This window comes from Rana temporaria, chromosome 4, assembly GCF_905171775.1.
Source record: "Rana temporaria chromosome 4, aRanTem1.1, whole genome shotgun sequence".
In the NCBI taxonomy this organism is placed as follows: Eukaryota; Metazoa; Chordata; class Amphibia; order Anura; family Ranidae; genus Rana; species Rana temporaria.
In genome coordinates, this window is record NC_053492.1 from 193,031,221 (window position 1) to 193,057,901 (window position 26,681).

General features: G+C 39.7%; 1 protein-coding gene across 1 annotated transcript in view; it reads right to left on the reverse strand.

Moving 5' to 3' along the window:
* Positions 1-2,025: 2,025 nt before the first annotated feature.
* Positions 2,026-26,681, reverse strand: part of CLDN16 (claudin 16) — a 40,483-nt gene continuing 15,827 nt past the window's right edge. Inside the window, exons 3-5 of the mRNA XM_040349572.1 lie at positions 18,335-18,499; positions 9,735-9,926; positions 2,026-3,096 (exon numbers count right to left, since the gene is read on the reverse strand). Coding sequence (XP_040205506.1) covers positions 2,963-3,096; positions 9,735-9,926; positions 18,335-18,499 — 491 coding nt within the window. The 3' untranslated portion in view covers positions 2,026-2,962. The remainder of the gene's footprint in view (positions 3,097-9,734; positions 9,927-18,334; positions 18,500-26,681) is intronic.

Sequence of the window (26,681 nt, forward strand, 5' to 3'; positions counted from 1 at the left end):
TAGTTCATATACTTAAAACAAGCACTACTTGGATTTTTTTTATATCTGTACAGGTGTTTATTCTGGTTGAGTTAATGAAGGAGTAGAAAGTGGACATTTGGCAAAGTGAATCTGTCTCTAAGTAAATCAGCCAATCATCTGCAAGGCAAACCCTGTTATTTGGAACCTTACATATGACTGGATAATTAAAGTGAACACAGCTGCACTACTTCTTTTCTGAGGAGGAATGAGCTTGGGTTTAACTTGGGTTCGCTTCAAATCCATGTTTGGATAAACCCAGAAGGAAGCTGTCAATGCTGGGCCAAAGAACTGTGGCCAAGGATACCTGAAGCCCCAAAGCCACTAACCCAATATGGCCATGTGGCCATATTAGGTCAATGATGTCAAAAGCATCCCCGCCCCTTTGTGTTCATGCAGCTACTTATCGAACCTAAGGTAAACGCAAGCTCCCTATTTCTTAGTAATTTAGACCCACTGGTTTGCATGTAAATGGTAATAGTAATGAGTGAGATCAAGTTTTACAATCCTGCAAGTGTGTGTGTGTGTGTGTGTGTGTGTGTGTGTGTGTGTGTGTGTGTATGCATTTATTTGTGTGTTGTTTGTCCCTACAGTGTACCCGAGCCTTATGTACTGTTTAAACTCCGCCTTCACATGTTTTTTTTTAACCACAGCAGCTAATACATAGTGAAGAAATAATTCTTTCAGAGCACTACTTTTAGGCTAGGTTCACACTTTTGTGGGTGTTTTAAGTTGCAGGAAGCGCACCTGTTTCCACACCCGCAACCACCGGCAGCCAAAACATGTTGCTTTTTTACTGACGCATGGGCTGCCACACATTCTTAATAGCACCCTCAAGCATCTAAACACGCAGCACATTGCACAGTGCCATGCAATCTCCCTGTTGCTGCATTTTGAAAAGGTGTAGGGACCTTTTTCTTGCATTTCCCGCAGGTACAGCCGCCCATTCAAGTGAGTGAACCAAGCCTTAATCATATGTAGGTAGTGCATATAATAAAATGTGACTGAGATTTTGTTACAACTTTGTCTCAACTGGAGCTCAGCCAGTTAGTTTTAAAATGTTCATTTTCTAAAGAAAGATAGATGCTGATTGGTTGTTTTGGACAATGGCACCAGCTGAGAACATATCTCTACCCCTTTTCATTAATTCACCCCAATATGTCTGATGTGTGCAGGGGATTAAGAAAAGTCGAAGGATTACTGAATTAAAACTGTTTACTTTTTTGTTTACCAAATTATCAGTGGAAAAAATGAGAAAGGCTGACCACACAGAGACAAAGACGTGCTTTAATACTGACAGGCTTTATTATTATACGATCAGGGAGTAGCTGTGTACTGCATGATTAGTAAAATGATAAATTATCTTTCAAAATAGAAGATATTTTGTTAATTCATCATCATAACACCTCCTGTCAAAAATGTTTTTTTCAAAATATATATAGGGCACATTGGACTTGAGTTACTAAAGGCAAGTGGGCTATTATCGTTGCAAGTTTCACCCTGCAAGTGAATATTCCCCAGAGCTTAGTGAATGCAGTGAAATTCGCTTTGCAAAGACTACCCAATTATGTGCAAGGAAAATAAATAAAAATGCATTGCATATGATTGGATGATGGAAGTCAACAGAGCTTCACCCCATTCATCAAAGTGACACTAAACACACAGTGTTTATTTTGCATTGTCCATTCTATTTTTTTGTATATGAATGATGGCACTGTAATTATAAAAGAAAAATAAGTACCTTTTTCCTAATTGATACACAGCTGTCACATGGCCCAGATCTTTCCCAGCCTGTCTGCAGGGAAACATAAGCAGGAGGAGCTTCTAGTCCTCTGCTGTTGGTCACATCATATGTTCAAAATAAAAATAGCAGCCTTTGGAAAACAGAGTAAAAATAAATAAATAATATCAATCAACCTTTTTAAATTGACATACAAATATATATTTTAAATCTTTATTATTTTGTGTAAATAACATGGTATGAGCGGATTTCTGCCAGTCACAGGCTCTCTGACACACCCCTCTAGCCTGTGTCTTAGAATAAGAGGGAGGCGAAACCTCCATCAATCTACATGTAATATGAAGCCCCCATTGTGTTCACCTGGTTAGTGGGTATTAAGGAGGAGGAGGGAGGAAGTGGGCTGTCATTTAACACTGTGTATACGCCCACTTATGTGACTCTATGGTCACATGGGCTGCTCAGATGTGATAGGGAGAAAATGCTCAGTATAGATATTGACTCAAAACTGAGCATGTGCAGAGTTGCCACCACAGCTGTAAAATCCCTAGCTCAATTGGGGACATGAACAGAAGGTGGAGATAGAGAGCAGCAAGATCAACCAGGTTTTTTGCTGAATACAAAAAACAATTCCCATAGTGACTAAGTGAGTATTTGAGTTTCTTTTTGATGTGGGTTTAGTGCTCTGGGGAAAAGTCCGTTGAAGAGTGCACCTGCACAGTGAACAGTCTAATTGCCTTTAGTAAATTAACCCCCATTCAGTTTCATAATACCTATGTCTATATGACCCTCCCCAGAAGCCTTCTGCCATCTGACATATCCCTGGCCGTCCCGGGTCTAAGCAATATTTACATTTTGCTTAGAGACCATACCATCTGCGTTTTTTTGCATAGATCAGCTCCAACCATTGAGAAAGATGACTGTCCATGTCTTAGCAGTGCAGGGAAAGGGGGGGACATATCAATGTGTTTATCATTAATCTACAATTTTCTATAAATGCTTTCCACTTTCAAGTAATTTTTCTTTACAACGCAGTGCAATTATATTCCAAAATGAATCATAGATGTAAGTCAGGAGCCAGCTATGATCTTCTCTCTTCAGTTTTCCAGATGCAATAGACTGGTGCCATATTGCTGTACGCTGGCCCGTCTGAGCATCATGCTGCTTTTAAAAGACCAATAAATGACTGGTGAACCCGGCTGTCATTTATACCCGTGTACCCATAGCATACATCTTAGCAGTTTCTGTCAATGGAGGAGAATAAAGCTTGCCCATTGAACTTCTTGCACGAAAATAATTCTTCCGAGAATAGTATGATTGGTTTCTGTTGTATCTTCCTTCTGAAAGGAAAAATAAATAATAAAAAAAGAATTTATATACAGCCAAAAAGTGAAAAAATTATTTATCAATTCAAGGACAAGAGAGAAGAGTAACTGTTTAACCCCTTCATGCCTAAGGTCGCGTACACACGGTCGATCCAAACCGATGAGAATTGTCCGACGGACCGTTTTCATCGGTTCACCGCTGAATCGGCCTGATGGTCTGATGTGCGTACAGTATACACCATCAGTTCAAAAACCGATCGGGTCAGAACGCGGTGACGTAAAACACACGATGTGCTGAAAAAAACGAAGTTCAATGCTTCCAAGCATGCATCGACTTGATTCTGAGCATGCGCGGGTTTTGAACCAATGCTTTTATGTACTAACCTTCGGTTTGGACCTATCGGGCAGCGGTCCATCGGTTCGATTTTAAAGCAAGTTCTAACATTTTTGACCGAAGGACAACAGACCGATGGGCCGTACACACGGTCGGTTTGGACGATGAAATTGGACTTCTGGCCGTTTTCATCGGTTTGGACCGACCGTGTGTACGCGGCCTAAGGGTAAAACAAATCTTAATGCCTAAGCACAACTGTGCAACTTTGACATTTGTTATTAAAATCGTACATATCATCACAACTACTTTGTATATCCAGATGGATTATACCTTGTTTTTTTTTCAGGACAAATTGGGCTTTCATTTGGCAGTAAATGGTTATGGATATCTCCTGATTTTTTTTTATTATCAAAGGAATACTGGCCCAAAATTGTTAAATTAAGTTAAATTTAGCTATATATTTCTTGTTACTACCATAACCTACCACCAAAAAACAACCCGAAATAAATAATACTGCTCCTGACGATCGCAGCTATGCCACATATGTGTATGTTATTTGTTGTTTTGTACACGTAGTACAGGCCATTTTTTGTTTTGCCCTACCTAAAACACACTGACATTAACTGACACACGCTAATTTAAGGGGAAAAAAACCCTGCCCAATATATACTGACATTGACCTTTGACCTTGACACTAACCCTGACACTGACCTAGATTAAACCTTGGTCTAAGTATTTTCTTTTTTTTTCTCCATTCACAGAGAGAGAGAAACACAGGGGCGGGTTTCACAGAGGCTACCACAGCGATTAGGTGATTCTGAATTGGGAGGTCTGGGTCCTGATCATTAGTACAGGGCCTGGGGCTATTGGTGAGACCCCAGTCTCTTTGCTGGGAGCATGCTTTGCAGAAGGGCTGCATGCATGTGTTACGTCGCAAGGAAGAGGATAAAGTCTATGTGAAGTCAACAACTTAATTTTTTAGTTCTGCATAGAGTGGAGAAGAGTAATGCCGCGCACACACGACCGTTTCTTGGGATGTAAAAAATTAAATTTTTTAATGGTCTAGAAAAACAAAGTTTTTTTCAACCCGATTGTTAAAATGGCCTTGCCTACACACGATCGTGAAAAAAATGCTCTAGCAAAGCGTGGTGACTTACAACACGTATGACGGCACTATAAAGGGGAAGTTCAATTCGGATGACGCCACCCTTGGGGCTGCTTTTGCTGATTTCGTGTTAGTAAAAGACGATTTGCGCTTTTCAGTCTGTTACAGCGTGATGAATGTGCTTTCTCCATTACGAATGCTAGTTTTACCAGAACGAACGCTCCCGTCTCATAACTTGCTTCTGAGAAATTAGAGCATGTTCTAAATTTTTAATGGTCATTTTTTACGTCGTGAAAAATGCTCCGGAGGTCACACATGAATGTTTTTAATGACATTAAAAAAAACTTAATTTTGTACAACCCGAAAAACGATGTGTACGCGGCTTTAGAACTCCTGTTGAGTGTCAACTGTTATCTGAGGCTCCACTAGAGAAAGTATTATGTCTTTCTGTCCTGCTATCAAAGGTTTCACCAGACAGAAATAAAAATCTGGCAAAGTACAGCCTTCCCCTACTCTACTAAAAAAACTATTTTTTTTTTGTCTGTGTTGCTGTTGGAGACATCTCCTAATTTTGTGTTGAGTATGTTGTCAGTGGGGCAGAAAGTGAGGGTTGATATCTATAAGGCCTTGTTTAAACTTGAGATTAGGGGGCTGTAAAAACAGTCGACTGAGTTGAACAGACACTTTAAGCTTTGACGTTACAAATGGCCTATCGCCAAAAGGTGAGGACTTCTCAATACTCCCATGTGACAAAATTGGGTGCTTAAAGGGATTGTAATGGTATTTTTCCCCCTAAATAGCTTCCTTTACCTTAGTGCAGTCCTCCTTCACTTACCTCATCCTTCGATTTTGCTTTTAAATGTCCTTATTTCTTCTGAGAAATCCTCACTCCCTGTTCTTCTGTCTGTAACTACACAAAGTAATGTGAGGCTTTCTCCCTGGTGTGGAGAAAGCCTATTGAGGGGGGAGGGGGGAAGCAGGAGGGTCAGGACACTCTCTACTTTGCAGATAGAGAAAGGAGCTGTGTGTTAGTGGGTGTCCTGACACTCCTGCTCGCCCCCTCCCACTCAAGAGGCTTTCTCCACACCAGGGAGAAAGCCTTGCATTACTGCGTGTAGTTACAGACAGAAGAACAGGAAGTGAGTATTTCTCAGTATAAATAAGGACATTTAAAAGCAAAATCAAAGGATAAGGTACATGAAGGAGGACTGCACTAAGGTAAAGGAAGCTATTTAGGGAAAAAAAATCCTTTACAACCCCTTTAAGCACCAAGCACTAGTGCTCTCACATGAGAGGTAGAGGAGTGAGTTAATTTCCTATACTCAGAACTTCAGTACCAATTATTACTCATCTTTTGCAGCCAAGGTGGACAACAGATCACTTTAAAAGAGCACTGCCAAAACAAAGATAGCAGGATTTGTAATTAACATGCTGTCTTGGCGTCCTAAATGTCACAACAAACAAAACTGGCTGACTTGTGACAGAATATATTATAGAGCTATTCTTTAATTCAGCATTATTCAGTGCAGTCATTGTAATTAGATGCCTCCCCGTTTTTTGTTTTTTTTTGGTGTTTGTTTTGTAAAGCAGAGGCATAATTGCTTACTAGAAATGTGTAGAATGTTGGGCATTGCTAAAACATGAGAGATTCTAAAAACCTGACAAAATGTTAAATCAATGCAACTATATCTACCTTTGCTACTTCTTACAGCTTGTCAAAAACAGCAATCATGCTGAAAGACATTTATCTTGGTAATGTTATATGGATTTTTGAAAAATAATCTTAGTAAACAAGATTCTAAACATTGACAGGAAACACTTTCCTGAACAGTTACAGAGAAATGGTGTGAATAATGCATTGGCGCAGGATATCAGCATGCTGTACATCAAGTTCAGTCCAGCATTTATCAAGGCAATTGGTAGTACCAGTCGGTAATATTACAGAAGTATGAAGTCCACCATGACTTGTATATAAAGATATATTTCAACACAGTTTGTATGTAAAATTATGCTTGAACATAACTCAACATGAAAATATGAAACATGTTTATTTAATAAGTAATGATGTCAGCATTTATATCTGAAGATTATTGACGACACACCAAAAATATATATTTTAAAAGTGTTGATATTACTTTAACATAAACTTAGGAACTTAAAGAGTAACTCTACCTTTTTTAAGAAAAAAAAAACAATCCACTCTGGGTGATCAATGTACAGTGCAAGGCTTTTAACCTCCCTAGCGGTAAGATTATTTCAGAGTTTAGGTGCTGAAAGCGGTACCATTATTTGCAAGGAAATTTGGCATTTTATATTGTAGGCCTGTAATTCTTAGGAATAACTCACCTAAATCTGACCAAACAAGAGTCTAGTAGGCATCCTGGGTATGACATTTTTTTAAAAACAAAATTATAAATTATAATATAATAAATAATTATAAATAATTATAACAAATAATGATATAATTATAATAAAAATGTAATCAACTCAAAATCACTGAAATTTGCTCAGTTGCAAAATTGTCGCTGTCATTACTTTTATTTTTTTATGACGAATTTCCCCACTAATCGCTATCGCACAATTCTGCAAGTGATTATAATTTATTATCGCTGTTTTCTAGCTGCTCTAAAACTATTTTTGACATAAAGGGACACTTTTGGTTGCTATGGACAATCTACAGTTTGTAGGCAGAAAGAACAGTTTTTATTATATAAAAGAATATGTAGGGCACTGGGCAGACCACTAGGGACAAGGGGTGTGTGTATTTTTTACATACAGTACTGTAATCTATAAGATTACAGTATACTGTATGTAATGTGTTTGTTTAAGTTTTTGAATTTGGCGCCGTTCTCCGCCCCCCTGCGTCGTAACGTCGCAGGGAACAGAGATCAGCGGCACACAGAGGCACTGTGGGAATCGAGCGAGCACCCGCTCGCTCACACAGCGCAATGGCATCGCTGGATCCAGGGACAAGGTAAGTAAACCATGCCTGTGGATTCAGCGAGGTCGAGCCCGAGTCTGACTCAGGGTTACCAATCACAGCAAAAAAATGTAACCCCGAGTCGGACTAGGAAACACCGCCAAGGGGGTTAATAAACTTTGCAGCAGATTCCAAACTTTTTTTGCTCTGAAGAAATAGCTGCTTGTTTGACAATATCCTGTGCAGACTGATTCTGAATGGGGGGGGCCTGGTTCATTATAAACACCTTGTACACTCTCAGTGCTCTCTAAAGAAAATTGCAGTGTCTGCATCCCTTTAAGAAATTAACCTTTGGGGAGTATCTCACCAAAAAAATTTTATTTAGTTGCAGAGGATGCCTACAATCTGACTTGTATCTTAAGCCCTGTACACACGGTCGGACTTTTGGCCAACCAACTTCAAAATCTGCAACTTTTCAAATTTGTCCGACCGTGTGTACGCTCCATCAGACAAACTTTTTCTGATTTCATTCAACAAAAAGTTGGGTCTGCGAACGGACCAACTTTTTGGCAACAAAAGTCTGATGGTGCTTTGTGTTACCGTGTGTACAGCAATCCAACCAACTTTTGGACAAAGTGCAAATACGAATGCTCAAAACCAATGTTAAAAGCAAAAAACAATAGCAGAAGTTAACCAAAGGGTGGCGGTAAAGAGCAGAAAAGAGCAAAAAAAAAACACGTGATGTTAGGAAACTTTTAGAAAAGTTTGCAGAAAAGTCTGACTATGTGTATGCTATGGGTGTGGCCGGACAAATCAATTAGGAAAAAAATCCAAGGGAAATTTTGTTGGATGTCTGACTGTGTGTATGAGCCTTAAGTGCAAAGTACTGGGAAAATCAATAAGCCAATAACCAAAGAAGTTTTTATATTTTTAAAGGTGTTCTGTATACCAAAGGAATCCTGTGGTTATTGTACAAAAAAAACATTTTGAAATAAAACCATCCCTGTAAATGAAAATCCAATTGTGTTAATCTACTGGATCTTCTGCGGCTCTCACTGGTTCCTCCTGCTGACCTCAATGCATTACAGAAGACAATAATGATGTGGAGGTCCAAAGGACCAACCAATAAAAGCTCTGGAGGACACATGATCGTAATTTCAGATGGAAAAAGTCAGATGGACTTCTTTCCATCGGATTTTGTGATCGTGTGTAGCCCCATTGGAGTTTTTTCATCGGAAATACCAATGAATTCCATCGAACTTTAGATATAGAACATGTTCTATATTTTTCCGATGGAATTCCGATGTGATTTGACCGGGCAAAAGCCTGTTCGTGTGTACGTGGCTTGACAGTCCTGGAAGTGGCAGTTTCCCTTCAGATTTTTGTAGCAGATTACTTCGGATTAAGGTGGTGCTTTATGCGACAGGCAACAGGAAAACAAAATATTTACACTGTCCTTTTACAAGTATGGTTTTTTTTCAAAATCACTTTCAGGGTCACATTGGAAAAGTCACATAGGACATTGTGATGAATATCTTAGCTACCAATAAATGGAAAACACATCTGGATATAAGAGCATTGACACAGAAATCAGTCTTTGTTTTAAACCTAGCAGTTTTTGTTAGCAAACCTGGTGGTTGCTATTACTGACCTTCTCCAGAAAATTCTAGTTGCTTGGCTGTTGCTGATCCCCTAGCTTTCTAAATTACTGAACATAAACAATAATGTAGATGTAGACTATGAACAGAAAACCCACAAGTCATAATCTGCATTCTTGTTCTGGATCAATAATTCAAGAAAATAAAGTCAAATAGGGCAGCTTGACAGTTGGGCAACTGGCAGGAGAATAGCAATAATAGCCTCCATTTTTATCTAATGAGAGGTTTCCTTTGTGATGTGTGTTCTATAATATAAAACGTAAAACCAAATCTAAAGTTCAAATATTACTGGAGTTACTTTAAAATTCAATTCTGTTCTATGATGACCTCCCCTTAATAATTAATATTGGGTAACCTGTAGCTCACAAGTTATTACAAATGGCTATTTTCAGAATCATTACCTTCTATAAAAACTGTTGGAATCTCCTGTGCCAGAGAGTCAGGAATATGGTGGCAACGTTATTTGAAAATGGTATGTTAAAATAAACTGATAGGTATCTTACTTAAATGGACAGGTCCTTTTATTACTAGAAAAATAGACGGATACATTTCAATTCTAAAACCACTTATCTTAACACATTACCAATAAAACAAAGTATGAAACACTAAAGAGTGTATAAATATAATTATGTTCACCTTGAAAAAGATAATGACAAGATATGAGCAGAGCACCACATAAAAAACACCCCAGTGATCCAATCATTCCAAGCCAGCAAGACCAACCAAACTTGTACTGGATTCCAAGGAAAACATTGTGTAATTCTAAGCTTGAGCGTTCCACATAAACATCAATCGCATACCATACTGAGCCAATGATCCCAGGGACACCTGATGGAACAAGCACAGAGATCATTTCTATTTAATATAAACCTATATTACTGATACTCTATCATTGTATACCCATCATTTTTTATAAAGATAAAAGTTTTGATGACCAACATACTCTTTAATATAAATGTTTCAGTCAGGGTTTTAGGGTTTTATTGTAATACCAGGTTCTTGACATCTTAATAATGAAACAGAAATATGCTCGAATTTGCACCAACATCAGATTTCTTCTTGGTAGCCCTTTAACCACCATCATATTATTCTTAAAATCCCCTTCCCTACATCAGATTATCCTTATTACCATCTTCTGCACCACCATATTATCCTTATTACCCTCTTCTACACCATCATATTATCTTTTTTATTCCCTCTTTAGCCACCATCTGATTAGGCCATTACCCCCTTTCCTACATCTGATTATCCTTATTACAATTTTCTACACCATCATATTATCCTTATTACCCCTTCTACACCATTATATTATCATAATTAGCCCACTTCACCCACAATCAGTTTATCCATATTACCTTTTTATACACTAGGATATTATCCTTGTTACCCCTATCTACAACATCATAGTATAAAGCCTTGTACACACGATAGGTTAACCAGAGGACAACGGTCTGAAGGACCGTTGTCCTAGGTTAACCGGTGAAGCTGACTGATGGTCCATCACGCCTACACACCATAGGTTAAATAACCGATCGTGTCAGAACGCGGTGACGTAAAACACAATGACGTGCTGAAAAAAATGAAGTTCAATGCTTCCAAGCATGTGAGCATGCATGGATTTTTAACCGATGGTCGTGCCTACTAACGATCGGTTTTGACCTATCGATTAGGAATCCATAGGTTAGTTTTAAAGCAAGTTGGCTTTTTTTTAACCTATGGTTAAATAACCTATGGGGCCCACACACGATCGGTTTTGACCAATGAAAACGGTCCTTCAGACCGTTGTCCTCTGGTTAACCTATCGTGTGTACGAGGGTTTACTATTACCCTCCCTTGACCCACCATCAGTTTATCCATATTACCCCCTTTCCCACATTAGATTATCCTCTTTGCTCCTCATTTTCTCACCATCAACCTATCCCTATTACCTTCCCACAATCATATTATTCCTACTTGGGGAAGTTGAGGGTCACCCACCCACATACAGGTAGCAGAAGAGAGTATCAGCTGTCATTGGAGCAAGGTACTATAGTAAATATTTAATGATGTATGAATGATTACAGAGCTGCATTAATTTGTGCCTTTTATATCTGACTAGAGTTTAACTTTTACTGCTGAAAAAAATAATCAGGTCTCTTGTCGTGCTAGACAGGGCTCATGCAGCAGAGCTGTGCATCTCTCAAAATTTGCTATAGAAATGTACAAACCCTTTATATTTTCAGGGACAAAGTTGATGATTATGAATAGGATAGATTGCTTGCATTTAGGTTTTCTGATGTGATTATTGCTGCACCAAAATATCACTTGAAAAAGTTTTGAACCTTTACCCTTCTACGAAAAAAACAACCATGACAATTTTCATTAAAAAATAAATTGTTTCCAATAATTCTCATTGGTAAATTCCAGGTAGTGCATATCAAACAAATACGAATGTCAAATAGAGAGAATGATTATCCATCAAGATCAACCAATAATAGCATTCAAAACAGGAAGAGGCCTAAGAATAGGCCTTTACGCCTACCCCTACTTAAATAGAAGAATTCCCAGGATCCAGATAACCAGTCTGGGCTAGGGATGAGCCGAACACCCCCCCCCCCCTGTTCGGATCGCACCAGAACCTTTGAACGGACCGACCGTTCACACGAACATTTAGAACCCCACTCACATCTATGGGACTTGAACGTTTGAATTCAAAAGTGCTAATTTTAAAGCCTAATATGCAAGTTATTGTCATAAAACCTCTTTGAGAACCCGGGTCTTGCCCCAGGGAACATGTATCAATGGAAAAAAAGTTTTAAAAACGGTCGTTTTTTCTGGAGCAGTGATTTTAATGATGCTTAAAGTGAAAAAAAAAAGAAAAATTCCTTTAAATATCATACCTGCTGGGTGTCTATAGTATGCCTGTGAAGTGACACGTGTTTAGAACTGTCCCTGCACAAAATGAGATTACTATAAGAAAAAAGTAATTTAAAACTGCTTGCGGTTTTAATGTAATGTCTGGTCCCTGCAATATGGATGAAAATCATTGAGAAAATAGCACAGACACAGACAGTACACACACCACGTAGCTTTAGGTGCACACTGCAGAGGACACAGGCAGTACACACACCATGTAGCTTTAGGTGCACACTGCAGAGGACACAGGCAGTACACACACCACGTAGCTCTAGGTGCACACTGCAGAGGACACAGGCAGTACACACCATGTAGCTTTAGGTGCACACTGCAGAGGACACAGGCAGTACACACCATGTAGCTTTAGGTGCACACTGCAGAGGACACAAGCAGTACACACCACATAGCTTTAGGTGCACACTGCAGAGGACACAGGCAGTACACACACCATGTAGCTTTAGGTGCACACTGCAGAGGACACCACAGTGAGAATACTGCAGCTAGCACAATCACCTGCCTGCCTGTCAGTAAATTAGGAAGAGCGGATCTAGCTAAACTATACAGTGTATAAATATATGTACAACACCTGGGATGCATATATATCCTCTACACACTGTAACTTTAACTGACTAGCCTGCCTGCCTGCTCTATATACCTACTAAAAATGACACTCTCTCTCTGTCTTCTCTCTATTAACCACCGCAACACACTACACAAGGCCGACCTGCAGGCAGCCTTTTATAGTGTGGGACATGTACTAAACCCCCTGAGCCATAATTGGCCAAGCATGCGGGTCATAGTGCATGCTTGGCCAATCATCAGCCAGCAATGCACTGCGATGCCGCAGTGAATTATGTGATGTGAAACGCCACTCGAATTTGGCGCGAATGGCCCAAAACTTTTGTAATTCAATGAACGATCGAACGTACAATGTTCGAGTCGAACGTGAGTTCGACTCGAATACGAATCTCATCCTAGTCTGGGCGTGCAGTCAAGAAAGAAAAAGAAAGGAGAAAGGGTAAGTAATGAGTTTGGTGCGATGATGATGCTCCAATCTTGGACTCCAAAAGCACCTTCAGACTCTACAAGTGCCCTATCAGGTAGTTAATCCAAGGTTACCAAATCTTTTCAAACTGTGGAATTTCATCATTGAGGATGGCTGATAGTTTCTCATTGATCATTATGCAGGATAGCTTGGCCTTAACAGGTCTAACTGTATCATGGGGGACCTCCACGACTAAGCTAACGCAAGCCGCCAAAAAGACAAAAGAGGAAACTTTCTGCACACATCGTGAAGCTTCCAAAATTGTGCAGCCCAGCAGTGTCTCTTGTGGATTCTTTTTACGGTTCATGCCCATTAACGTGTAGAAAAAAATGTATACCCTTATTCAGAATCTACGGACTTTTGGGCACTCCCACCAAACATGGAGGAACGATCATTAAAAAAAAATGTCAGTAGATAGAGACACCAATTTTTAACATTTCTGTTTAGAGGCACCCTGTCACATTTTAAAATGTTAATTTAAGCACATAGTTGTAAAGAAGAAGATTCATACTTACCTTTCCTGCCTGCACACTGCTCAATGCTGCTCTGTTGCAAAGAACTGGTCCCCCCAAATCTGCTGGGAAACTGGCACTTCCATGGGTGTTGATTTCCATGGTCCCCCACAACTCTCACTGGGTTCTCCCTCTGACCTTACATTATTCAGAAGTGAGTAGATTTGTGAGGTCAGAGGGTAGGAACCAGTGAAGGTTTCAGGGGGACTATGGAAATCAACACTCTTGGGAGAGTTGGTTTCCCAGGGTAACGGTGCTTTGCAGGAGTAGTGTTAAGCAGGACAAGTGGCAGGAAAGGTAAGTATGTGCCCTCTTCTCTATAGTGCTTGGATAACATTTTAGAACTTGACATGGTCTCATGGAAGCAAAAACTTGGATTAGATTTTTTTTAATATAACAGGATTACTTTAAAGCCGTGTACACATGATCAGTTTGTCTGATGAAAACAGATCGATGGACCATTTTCATCGCACAAACAGATTGTGTGTGGGCCCCATTGTTTTCTTTTTCCATCGGTGAAAAAAAAAATAGAAAATGTTTTACATTTTTCCTATGGATAAAAAAACGATAGAAAAATCTGATCATCTGTGTGGAACTCCATCGGACAAAAATCCACGCATGCTCAGAATCAAGTCGACGCATGCTCGGAAGCATTGAACTTCATTTTTTTCGGCTCGTCATAGTGTTGTACGTCACCGCGTTTTGGCACGATCAGATTTTTGACTTATGGTGTGTAGGCAAGACTGATGAAATTCAGCATTCATCGGATATCTGATGAAAAAATCCATCGGATCAGATCCGATCATGTGTACAGGGCTTAACAGTTTTGTCAAATTATGAAATGGCTTCCAGTGAACTGATTTTTAATCCCAGTCCAACACTTAGTGGAACTTTTGATCTCCAGATCATAAATAGGCACAGTTATCTTTGAAAGTAAAATAAATATGTTATATGTCGCAATAAAACTCATCAGAAGCTGAAAACAAAGTGTCCATATTTTCTATGAGCTTTCATACCAGTTTAAGAGAATCCCTGTAGAACAATCTGTGATTTTTTGAAGAATATCATATGCAAAAAAATGAAAAGGTTGCCATAACTTCCTAGAATATATTTCTTTAAAGGGGCTTTTAAAGATCCTGATATTTAAAGTTTCAAGTAAAATATCTTTCTCAACCGCAAATCCCCAGAGAAATGTATGAAAACATTTTTTCCCCCTTCATTTACTTTTCTAACCATCTCCGACTGAAGAAATAAATTGTTCATAATAAAGTATTCACTTCAGCTCTCTTCTTTAACCATTACCCTAGAGTGAAATGTGTTCCTATTTATTGTGATGTAAGACGTTGGGCATGTTTATCATGAAAAATATATGAATTGTCTTAGGCTATATGTGCAGCAGGTGTTAGTGAGTGGAGCAATTGTAATGCATGTAGAGCACGCGTAAAGCAATTCCTTTAGGCGATAATGTGTAATTAAAGTGATATTAAATGCAGAAAAAATGTAAAACAACTATCCTGAGACATCATAAATGGGCAAAGAATTCTGTAAAGAGCTGAAGGTTTTTACATGTTATACAGCCGAATCGGCGCATCTACTTTAATTTGAAAGAGCCAGTTCTGCAAGGATAGGCTCAGATATCAGTAGTTATTGTATATAGACTATATTTTATGCATTTTGTTCCTAAAAGGCTTTAATCACATTTACGTTATTAAAGTTAACCTGTACTTTGCACAGTTACACAACAGTAAATACTCCCCTCCTTAACTAATTCATTGGAGGTGCTCCCTTGAACTCTTGTGCCAACTTACAGAGGGCTATGCACACTAATTGTTCCCCCCTGCTACTTGAGCCTGGTAAATTTATACAAGGCAGGATGAAGTTTTAAGTGTCCCCCATACCAAGAAGAATTGTGTATTTCTCAAGACTTCAGTTACATACATGGCAGGAGAGGGAGCGCAAGGATAGTAAGTACATGTTGCCTATGGGCAAAATACAGGCCCACTTTAATAGGAATGTGGAACCTAATATTAGTGTTGTTGCACATACAGTTACATAACAGGAAAATAACTAAACTTTTGCAAATGCCAAAGCGGGGTGGGGGGGTGGTATGGAACCGCTCTTGGCAAAAATGTGGCTGACCAAAAATGGGTTACTTAAAGCGAGTTGTGATAATGACATTAGGCTGTTTTTTATTTAAATCCTTGCCGTACATACCGTTTTATCTACATTTTCACGCGGCTTCCGTGTATGTAATCTGCGGGACTGGGCGTCCCTAATAGATTGACATGCTTCCAACCGGCGCATACAGCACGTCACGAGTTGCTGAAAGAAGTCGAACGTCAGTGCGCAGGTGCCGTATAGAGCCGACTCGCAGTCCGGCTTCTTTCGGCAACTCGTGACGCGCTGTATGCGCCGGTCGGAAGCATGTCAATCAATTAGGAATGCCCAGTCCCGCAGATTACATACCCGGAAGCCGCGGTGAAAATGTAGATAAAACGGTATGTACGGCAAGAATTAAAAAAAAAAACAGCCTAATGTCATTATCACAACTCGCCTGAATGTAATGTTAAAAAAAAATTTGGGGGTTAACCCCCGCTTTATTAAAATGTGAAGGTCAACACAAAAACCATTGGAGTTGTGTTACTAAAACTGGAGAGTGCAAAATCTGGTGTAGCTCTGCAAATTTAGCTTCCAGGTTTTGTTTGTCAAAGCTTAATTAAACACGCTGAAGTTAGAAGCTGATTGACTACCATGCACAGCTGTATCAGATTTTGCACTCTGCAGTTTTAGTAAATCAACTCCAATGTATTCTTGTAGTGACAAAAACCAGTCCAAGGCTGGCTTCACACATATGCAAATCAGATACGGATTTCCATGCATCCAATTTACATGACGGCCAAGTGTGACCGGCTCTCAATGAAGCCAATTCACACATGTCCGGGGCGGCCACAGTCCTGATTGAAAAAGGGTTTGGTGCGTCTTTGAGTCCGATTCAGGTGCGAATTCAGGCTAAAACTGGGACCTGAATTGCATTATAGGGTCGAGGGTAAAAAAAAGTATATATAGATATACCTATATATATCTATATAGATATATATATCTATATATATCTATATATATATATCTATATATCTATATATATATATAGATATATGAATCTCTCTCTCTCTCTCTCTCTCTCTCTCTCTCTCTCTCTCTCTATATATATATATATATATATATATATATATATATATATATATATATATATATATATATATAATTGTATTATACATATCAGTAGACCATTGTAAACTTTACATACAAAACACAGAGAGTCCGAGGATTCAATGAGAGATAGTTGGGTCTGAACGCAATCTACTTTTGCTGAACTGCCTCTTTAGCTAACCCATTTAAGTAGTCCTCTGAGAATCCTTTATCATGTATTAATGTGTATTTGAAAAACAAAAACCAGACATAAAGCAGAGCTTTAAATAATTATGAACTATTTTAAATAAGTTAAATGGACACAAAACAAGAATTGTTCCTGTTTCCTTAGAGCCATTAAAATCCAGTACAAGCTAAAAACTATATGTGACCAGCTTTGTAAGAAGTGCCACATGTTTACATGGATGAAGAAGCAAGGTGTTTCATATGAAACCTATCAGTTTTTTTTTAATTGCTTCTGCATTCTGTTTAATGGCTCTAATAAAAGATACATTTGAAAAAAAAGGACTTCCTTGAAAATGATTTCTACTTAGACTTGTCAGTACTGGAGGACAGAGGCTTTAGAGTCATCTTTTTTACATGATAGACTTTTAGTGATGGCTCCTTCTTAAACTGTACAACTACAGTTACTGCTCAGTGAGTGGCAGCACATTTGCTATTATCTACCTTAATGGATTCTGTGACAATGGATATATGGGAGCTGCTATTTCTGATTTTTTTTTTCTTTTTTTTATGCAAGCTCCAGATCAGTCATCATGACCCTGGCTCCACTACTTCGTGAATCATTGACCTGAAACAAGTATGTAGAAAGGTAGTTCAGACTTATGTAGTATTTTTTTTATTTTTTGACAGCCACAGAGCCTGCACCATTAAAAAGTAGTCAAAAGCAGCAACACTCATAATTCTATAATCTCAGGGTAATTTTACAGAATGTTACCCTATGGCTTGATTTGTTTACAATGCAACTTTCCAAAAGTTGTTTTTGCAAGTATTTTGGCATGTCCGTCACCTCATATGACATGGGTGGAATGTGGTTGTTAAGGCTCCATACATTTTACAGTGCAATGGAAGGTAGACAGTATTTATAACACAACAGTGGATAGATTTCAGGTAGTGCTAGGGTTACAGTATCTGGATCACATGATACCTGCTGGCAGCTATTACTTTAGTCATGAGTAAAAAGATTTGCTTTAAGGTCAATCAGCTGCCCTCTTCATTTAATCTATACATAATTCAGAAAGAGGCACATGTCTGTTCACATTTGTTAAATCAAAGATTTTATGAAAACCTCACCTCTTGGATCTCAAGGGGGTGTATCAGGGATAGGAATGATGTTCTTAGTGGCTTAAAGTTTGGGAATGGTCAACTATATCATCAACTTATGGGTACATACACACATTTTGCTGAGTGCTTTCTGATCATTTTCTTTTAAAAAAATATGTTTTTTTTAAATGTCAACAGTCAATATACCTGCTGTTATCCATTATGGCTGATGGTGATCATCTGGTTTTAACAAGCCGGTCAATCATTGATGCACTGATATGCCAATTCACATTCTGAATGCATCCTAAGCTTACCTCCAATGACGAGTGTAACTCCAGCTACATAACAGATTTTTAACTTGATTTGTGATTCATCTGTTAGGAATTTTATACAATCAAGCCCCAGGAGGAGGAATATGAAGCCAAATCCTGCCAGAATATCTGCTGTTATCATGAAGACACGAGTTGCCACTAATTTCACTGAAAAACAGAGCCAAAGGGAATACGACTTACTAAATAGTATAAAACTGTTTAGTAAATTGGAATATGTTGCAATCATCATATCCTGCTACACAGGACTCTGGAATCAGTTAACAAACTTTAAATTAGCCCTAAAAGCAACAACCATACACAATAATTACATGGAATCCAGAGCATCCGAATCTGATTAGCCCCTGCATGACCTGTACGGCTTTTGTGTCAGCTTCAGTTTGACAGGGTTTTTCCAATCAAAGCATTTTATGGATAAACAGTTCCCAAACAGAGAGGTTGTCTGATGCACTGACATGTTAAATGCTCTGCAGAAGTAGATAAATACAGATAAATACGATAAAGGACTGCTGAAGAACCCCTATTAAATTATATTGAACAGTAGATGGCATTATTTTTCCATATCCTTTTGTACCATTTGCCCTACCCTATTAGATTGTAAGCTCTTCTGAGCAGGGCCCTCTTAATCCTTGTGTATCTTATTGTATTGTAACTGTATTGTCTTCCTTTTATATTGTAAAGTGCTGCGTAAACTGTTGGCGCTATAAAAATCCTGTATAATAATAATAATAATAATAATAATAATAATATTTAAGTCATATAGTTTCACACCTTTGCTCATACACACTCTTATGAATATTTCTGTACTTTACATGTATGTATTCATACAGGAAGGTCCATAGACAAAGAACCTAGGGCCAGATTCACGTAGAGCGGGCGCAATTTTACGTAACCGGTTTACGTTACACCGCCGCAATTTTTCCGATTTAGTGCCCGATCCACAAAGCACTTACCTGGAAATTTGCGGCGGTGTATCGTAAACAGGTCCGGCGCAAGGCGGCCCAATTCAAATGGGGCGGGTACCATTTAAATTAGGCGCGCTCTCGTTCCGGACGTACTGCGCATGCTCCCGTTGCAAATTTCCTGACTTGCTTTGCGCAAAATTACGACGTGCCAACGTTTTGTGAATCGCGACGTGAAAAACGAGTTACGCCGGCAAAATAAAAAATGTAAAAATAATTCAAAAGCGACGCGGGAAAGACAGGCATACTTTAACATGGTGGAGTATTTTTACACCATGTTAAAGGTGCACTATCTTTGCGACGGAAATCTAACACTCGCGGCGACGTAATGACGGGAAAAAGCTTTGTGGATAGCCGTAACTCCTAATTTGCATACCCGATGCTGGTTTACGACGCGAACTCCCCCCAGCGGCGGCCGCGGTACTGCATCCTAAGATCCGACAGTGTAAGTCCATTACACCTGTCGGATCTTCTGCCTATCTATGCGTAACTGATTCTATGAATCAGTCGCATAGTTAGAAACAGAGATACGACGGCGTATCAGGAGATACGCCGTCGTATCTCTTTTGTGAATCTGGCCCCTAGTACTCAGATGACTTTATGGTGCAGGAAGCTCCACCGTAAATGGGTATAAATATATCTTTGGATTCAAAGAGGTTAAATAACAAAAACTGCAACCTCTACAGTCTACACTTCACTACTGATGTATTGCACTTTAGAAAATTACAGTAAATTTGAAGTGCGCTCACAGAAGGATGTTTAAAGGAATAGCCTGGAAGTTGGCCAGAAGACTGACCAAGAGGAGGAGGTAAAGGGATTATGGCTTGCACTTTTGTAGATTCAATGGCTCTGAATTGTTACATAGAGGTGTCTGTGCTTTTAGCTTGGGTTGATAGTGGTAGTAAAAGGAAACCGGGTCAAAAGACCAGCATCTAAGGTATTCAACCTGTTCTTTCCAGAAAGAGAACAAGTGTTGAGCTGCGAAAATGATTCTGAAATGACTTAAGAGTTCTGTGAATAACTAATCAATATGGCCTCAACAAGCGATGCACCCATCAATCAGTGCAATGATCATCTTCACACAAAGAGTTGTGAATAACAATATATAATATTATCTCAATTGGGTTTACATCACCTTAAAGGGTCGATTCACCCAAAACTTATATTTCACTTTTTGGTAGTTGCTGCAAGGGTAATGAAAGAGAGTATCCTATAGTCTCTGCATACTCTATTGGTGGCAGCTGGAATAAATTTACATGCATACATGTGCGTTTACACATATTTTTGTGCTTATGTACATAACTTATGCCAGTTCCACCCTCTTTCAATACAGGTTTTCAGCGTTTTTTTTTTCTTTCATGTCTGTGAACGCTGCTCTAATGTATGGAAAAATGCCACATGGACACATTAGCTGAAATACAGCTGCAATCAAAAGCATTCAAAAACTAAAATGCTCATATGCATGCACAAGGCTTAAAAAAGATGTTCCTCTGCAGTTAAAGTATAACTAAAAGAAAAACCTTTTTTAAGTTTTAGTTAGAGTGGAGAGGGATTAGAACACCTGCCAGGTTTGTATTGCTGTCTGTGCACCAGGGATGCTGTATTGTCACTGGGGATTCCTAATTTTGGAAGGATTTCCTCAAACTTCCTGCTTTGGCTCCAGGACAGGAAGTGAAGGAAAATCTCCCCAATGGATAACAGATGGTCAAAAAATGACAGGGGTTATACCTTTCCCTTTACGCTGTCCAAAATGAAACAAACATTGGGCCAGATTCACAGAGCAGATACGACGGTGTATCTCCTGATACGCCGTCGTATCTGTTGTTCTATCTATGCGACTGATTCATAGAATCAGTTACGCATAGATAGCCATAAGATCCGACAGGTGTAATTGTTTTACACTGTCGGATCTTAAGATGCAATACCGCGGCCGCCGCTGGGGGGAGTTTGCGTCGTAAACCAGCGTCGGGTATGCAAATTAGAAAATACGGCGATTCCCGACGGTTTTTCGCGTTCGCTACGTCGCCGCTAGTCTAGTTTCCCGTCGCAAAGTTAGTCGTCGTTTTTGGTGCCTTAACTTTACACAGCAATCGTATTGCTGTATAAAGTATGGCCGTCGTTCCCGCGTCGAAATTTAAAAAATAACGTCGTTTGCGTAAGCCGTCCGGGAATACGGAATTACGCTACGCGCGTCGCCGTTCGAAAAAATTACGTCACTTTGCGCAAAGCACGGCGGGAGTTCGGAAACGGAGCATGCGCGGTAGGTCCGGCGCGGGAGTGCGCCTAATTTAAATGGCACACGCCCATTTGAATTGGCAGCCTTGCGCCGGAGGCCGCCGGCGTAGGTTTTCATCGCAAGTGCTTGGTGAATCAGGCACTTGCGATGAAAAATTGTGGCCGTGTAACGTATCTACGATACGTTACGCCGCCGCTCTTCTATGTGAATCTGGCCCATTGTCTTTAGTTCTATTTTATGGTTCTATCCAGCAGTCATACACACCAAAACTCCAATATTAGGCAATAGCTTAGTAGAGCAACAGTGGATCTAGTATAACAACTTGATACATCATTTGTTGGCTGTAGTGGTATATGTGACCATAAGCCGAGGTCTATCTATTAAAAGGAAGTTATCTGCTCCTCACTGGGGATGAGCTTCGAGTTCGAGTCTAACTCATGTTCGACTCGAACATTGCCTGTTCGCCTGTTCGGCGAACAACGAACAATTAGGGGTGTTCGCGGCAAATTCGAAAAGCCACGGAACACCCTGTTAAAGTCTATGGGAGAAATCTAAAGTGTTAATTTTAAAGGCTAATATGCAATTTATTGTCCTAAAAAGTGTTTGGGGACCTGAGTATCAATGCAAAAAAAAGTTTTAAAAACGGCCGTTTTTTCAGGAGCAGTGAATTTTATAATGCTAAAAGTGAAACAATAAAAGTGTAATATTACTTTAAATTTCGTACCTGAGGGGGGGGTGTAAAGTCAGCATGTGAAAAAGCGCATGTTTCCCGTACATAGAACTGTCCCTGCACAAAGTGTCATTTCTGAAAGAAAAAAAGGCATTTAAAACCGGCTTTGCGGCTCTAATGAATTGTCGGCTCTGGCAATTCAGAGATGATTCATTCATAAAAAATAAAAAATAAAAAAGCTGGAGGTCCCCCCAAATTCCATTAACAGGCCCTTCAGGTCTGATATGGATATTAAGGGGAACCCCGCCGTCAATTAAATTTTTTTTTTACGTGGGGTTCCCCCCAAATATCCATACCAGACCCTTCAGGTGGTGTAGAGCTCATCCCTCCTCTACACTTCAAAGTACTCAGATCACCGAAAACGGCAATTCTAAATACTGTATATTTTTTTAAATCCGGCGAAGTGACGTTGTGGCGTCAAATCCGTGTTTACAGTCAGGAGGTTGGAACAAAGCTGTTTACGGCTTCATTCCAGTCTGTGGCTAGGTGTCGGAAGAGGTGCATCGTGGATTGGGTCTCCTGGTAGGACGGGAGGCCCGGTCAGAGCGGCGGAGGTGGCGGGAGGGGGGATGTCCCCTCCCGCTCCTCCGGGATAACATCCGAACAGCTTTTAGCCGCATCAGTTGTTATAGCAGAAATTTAATTTCAATGTCAGACTGTAAGCCCCATGTAAAGTCTGACCTGCCTACTACCTGAACAAGTTTATTATAAGTGTCTGTTATGGACATTGAGCTAACGTAGTAGATAGGACAACCTGACACTTCTGCCCTGATAAGGGAAAAAAATGAAAGAAATAATTAAAAAAAAAACATGTATTGCATGAGCAATGAGGGGTCAACATTATAAGAAACACAAAAATGGAAATTCATATTTCAGAGATGCCTATCCTGCCTCCATCTAACAACTGTACTTTTTTCTCCATCAGCTCATTCCCCACAGTTATTACCTTTTATATCTCGTCTTCTCTTTTAGATTCCTCCCTTTTAGATTGTAAATTCTAACAATCGGGGTCCTCTGATTCCTCATGTATTGAATTGTATTGTAATTGTACTGTTTGCCCTAATGCTGTGCAAACTGGTGGTACTATATAAGTTTTGTATAAAAATAATAATTTTAAATTACTACTGGTAATTTGTTATATGTAAAAAGTATAGTACAACAGTCAGAAAACTTAAAATCAAACCTCTTAAAGGAACACTAAAGGCAGAATTTTTATTTTGGTAAAATAACAAACATGTTATACTTACCTCCACTGTGCAGCTCGTTTTGCACAGAGTGTCCCTGAACCCAGTCTTCTGGGGTCCCTCAGCGGCTGTCTCGGCTCCTCCTCGCGAGAGATTTCCACCTCCATGCGAGCTCCCTCGCATGGTGAAAAGCTCTTGCGAGCGCGCTCCCGTGATACAGCGGTGCCCATAGCCGCCGACTGTATCACTCGGCTCTGCCCCCCGGCACGCCGCGTCATTCGATATGATTGAGAGCAGCGCCAGCCAATGGCTGCGCTGCTATCAATCCGTCCAACCTAGCCAATCAACGGCCAGGCTGGGAACCGAACAGGATGACGGGGACGCGCGCGGGACCTTCGAGGGGTGAGGTAAGTAAAACGGGGGCTTGGGAGGGGGGGGGGGTAGGATGCATTAAGGTGAAAAAACATCTACCTTTACAACCCCTTTAATGAAGTAGCCTTATTTAGTATGTAACCAGTTGTCATTAGGGTAAAATCGCCCATGTAACCTTATTTATAGGGTGCATGGAAAATGAAATAAATGTTTCAGGATAAATTATAGATATGCTTTCTTGCAATTTAGAATTTTAGTAGGAAGCCTGGCAGCAAACTTGATACAGATAGCTTACTAGTGCACCTCTTTCCAAACATAAAGGACAATTTTGGTTGCGGCTCCGAACCTCAGAGATATTCACTGTATTACTCAAAGCGGCTGGCTTAATCCATTGATCTGCCAATCAGCAGGTCTGGCATTCAGTGAAATTAGATGTCTGATACAAATACAATTTGAAGTCACCCCTGATTATGATAGAGCGGCTTTGCAACTGAGAACCTTTATTCAATCCAATCCACTGCACCACACTAATTTGAAGTACTACAATTGGAGAGGATGTAAATTAAAATGTCTGAGAACTCTTTCAATTCTGAAAGTGATTTGTGGGTTTTTGTTGCTGGTTTCATAAATCTTGATATCTAACATCTTTAGATGTGACATACACACAGTACAAATACAAAGGTGACAGCTTTAATTCCACTATCCTATACTTTTATTAATGCATAAACTGATTTATCAAACGCAAGGCAAATTAAATTGTGATTTGGGGTGTTACTGAGGCTTAAAGGTACAAAATCAATACTATTACAGTAAGTAAGAAAATTAAGATTAACAAGACTCAGTATTTGGTAAATATGAATTTATGTGTTCAGAGGAGAATTTATGAGAGCAAGGAAAACACATCCCCGTACCTGCTTTGTACATTAACCACTTGAGTCCCGGGTGCCATTTTAAAACAGCGCAGGGACATCTGATATTTGCCCCAGTGCACTTTTCATAATGGTCCCTGGGCTCAGCAGCTCCTGAGGGTCCCTGCAGCATTTAGTGTTGGAACCACCATAGGTAATAAAGCTCCCCTAAAGTAAAATTTACCATTCCACTACGTCACATAAAATTCACACTAATTTGATATCATTTTAATCAGCAAACTTTTTTGGTTATATTTTGCACTAAAAATAAAACAAGAAAGTAAAATTATGAAAAAGGATTAAAGGAAACCTGTACTGATCAGAATTTGTCAGCTGTGACCAGTGGCCTCCTTCTGAAAATATTAAAAGCATGTCCGTCTCCAGCTTTGGTACTTTCTAAATCACAGAACAAGTATGCATACTGTAAAGTCAGATCTCTTGATCTGCATACATTTTCTGTGTCTCAGAAAGTTTTGAAGCCTTTGGCTGACCATGAAAGTCAGGCAACTAGCATGTTCTGAAAATGCTAGTCGTTTTGTGGCCATGCCAATGCTTTGAATTCAACATTTTCAAAGTCACTGGTTCCAAACATTTTTTTTTTTACTTCAATTTGCTCTACACGTGTTCCAAGTCTTTAATTCAAAATGATTGCCGATTAACAAAGCCAGAAAACTAGCATTTTCAGAAAGAGGTCAGCATTCATTTATCATGTCAGCGGTATATGGTTGTTACCACCTGGGCCTGACCTTTATAATGACTGCCCATGTGAAAGAGAAATAAGCTTTAATATGTAGAGGAGTGAGGCCTCGTACACACGACCAAGTTTCTCGGCAAAAAACAGCAAGAAAACTGTCGAGGAACTCGACGAGCCAAAAAGAGAGCATGTTCTCTTTTTCCTCGACGGGAATGGAGAAAATTGGCTTGTCAAGTTCCTCGACAGCCTAACAAAGAACTCGACGAGCAAAACGATGTGTTTCGCCCGTCGAGATCCTTGGTCGTGTGTACGAGGCCTGACATATCCAATGTGTATGAGTGTTAGAACCATGGGAATCTCAATAAACAGGGTCATATTTATAAAGACTTTTGATGCACATTAGACAGATAAGATTTGCCCTATTTCTAAATCGCATTCGCCACTCACATGTGAAAAAAAATATTCACCATTCACCAGCTTTTGTTCTTTAACCAAAAAAGTGAGAGAAAGTACTTACTGTAACTTCTTCCCAATTTATAAAAGAATGAATGTTACAATCACTGCATGTACATTGAACATATTTACTTAAAAGCAATTGTAAAGGGAAAAAATCTATTTAAAAAAGAGCAAGCATGTTATATTTACTGCTCTGTGCAATTGTTTTGCACAGAGCACCCCCGATCCCCCTCTTCTTGCCCCTCCCTGTCAGTGCTCTGGGCTCCTCCCCCTGAGTCCCCTCATAGCAGTCTGCCTGCTATGGATGAATGGGAGCACTTGTGTAGGCTTTCTCCTTAGTGTCCTCATTTTTTCCATTGAGTCTCGGTCCCACCCCCTGCTTCCTCCTCACTGGCTGTGATTGACAGCAGTAGGAGCTAGTGGCTCCAGCTGCAACCTCTGAGCCAATGAGGAGTGAGAGAGAGCAGAGATACTTCTCTCAGGCACAGCGCTGGATCGGGATCAGGCTCGGGTACATCTTGGGGGTGGGGGGGAAAGCTACACTCAGAAGGTTTGCTACCTTAAATCATGGAATGCATTAAATTAAAACAAAACGATCTGCTTTAGATCCACTTTAAATTCTAGATTGCTTAGGTTCAAATAACAAATCTCTAAAAGAATTATTAATTGTCTGTGACAACTCACTGCTTATGGTGCTGAATCTGTGGATATAATAATTTACAAAGCTGGAGGAACAACAACTTTTAAGGTATCCCCATCCTTAAAGTGGATGTAAACCCCCTCCTATACC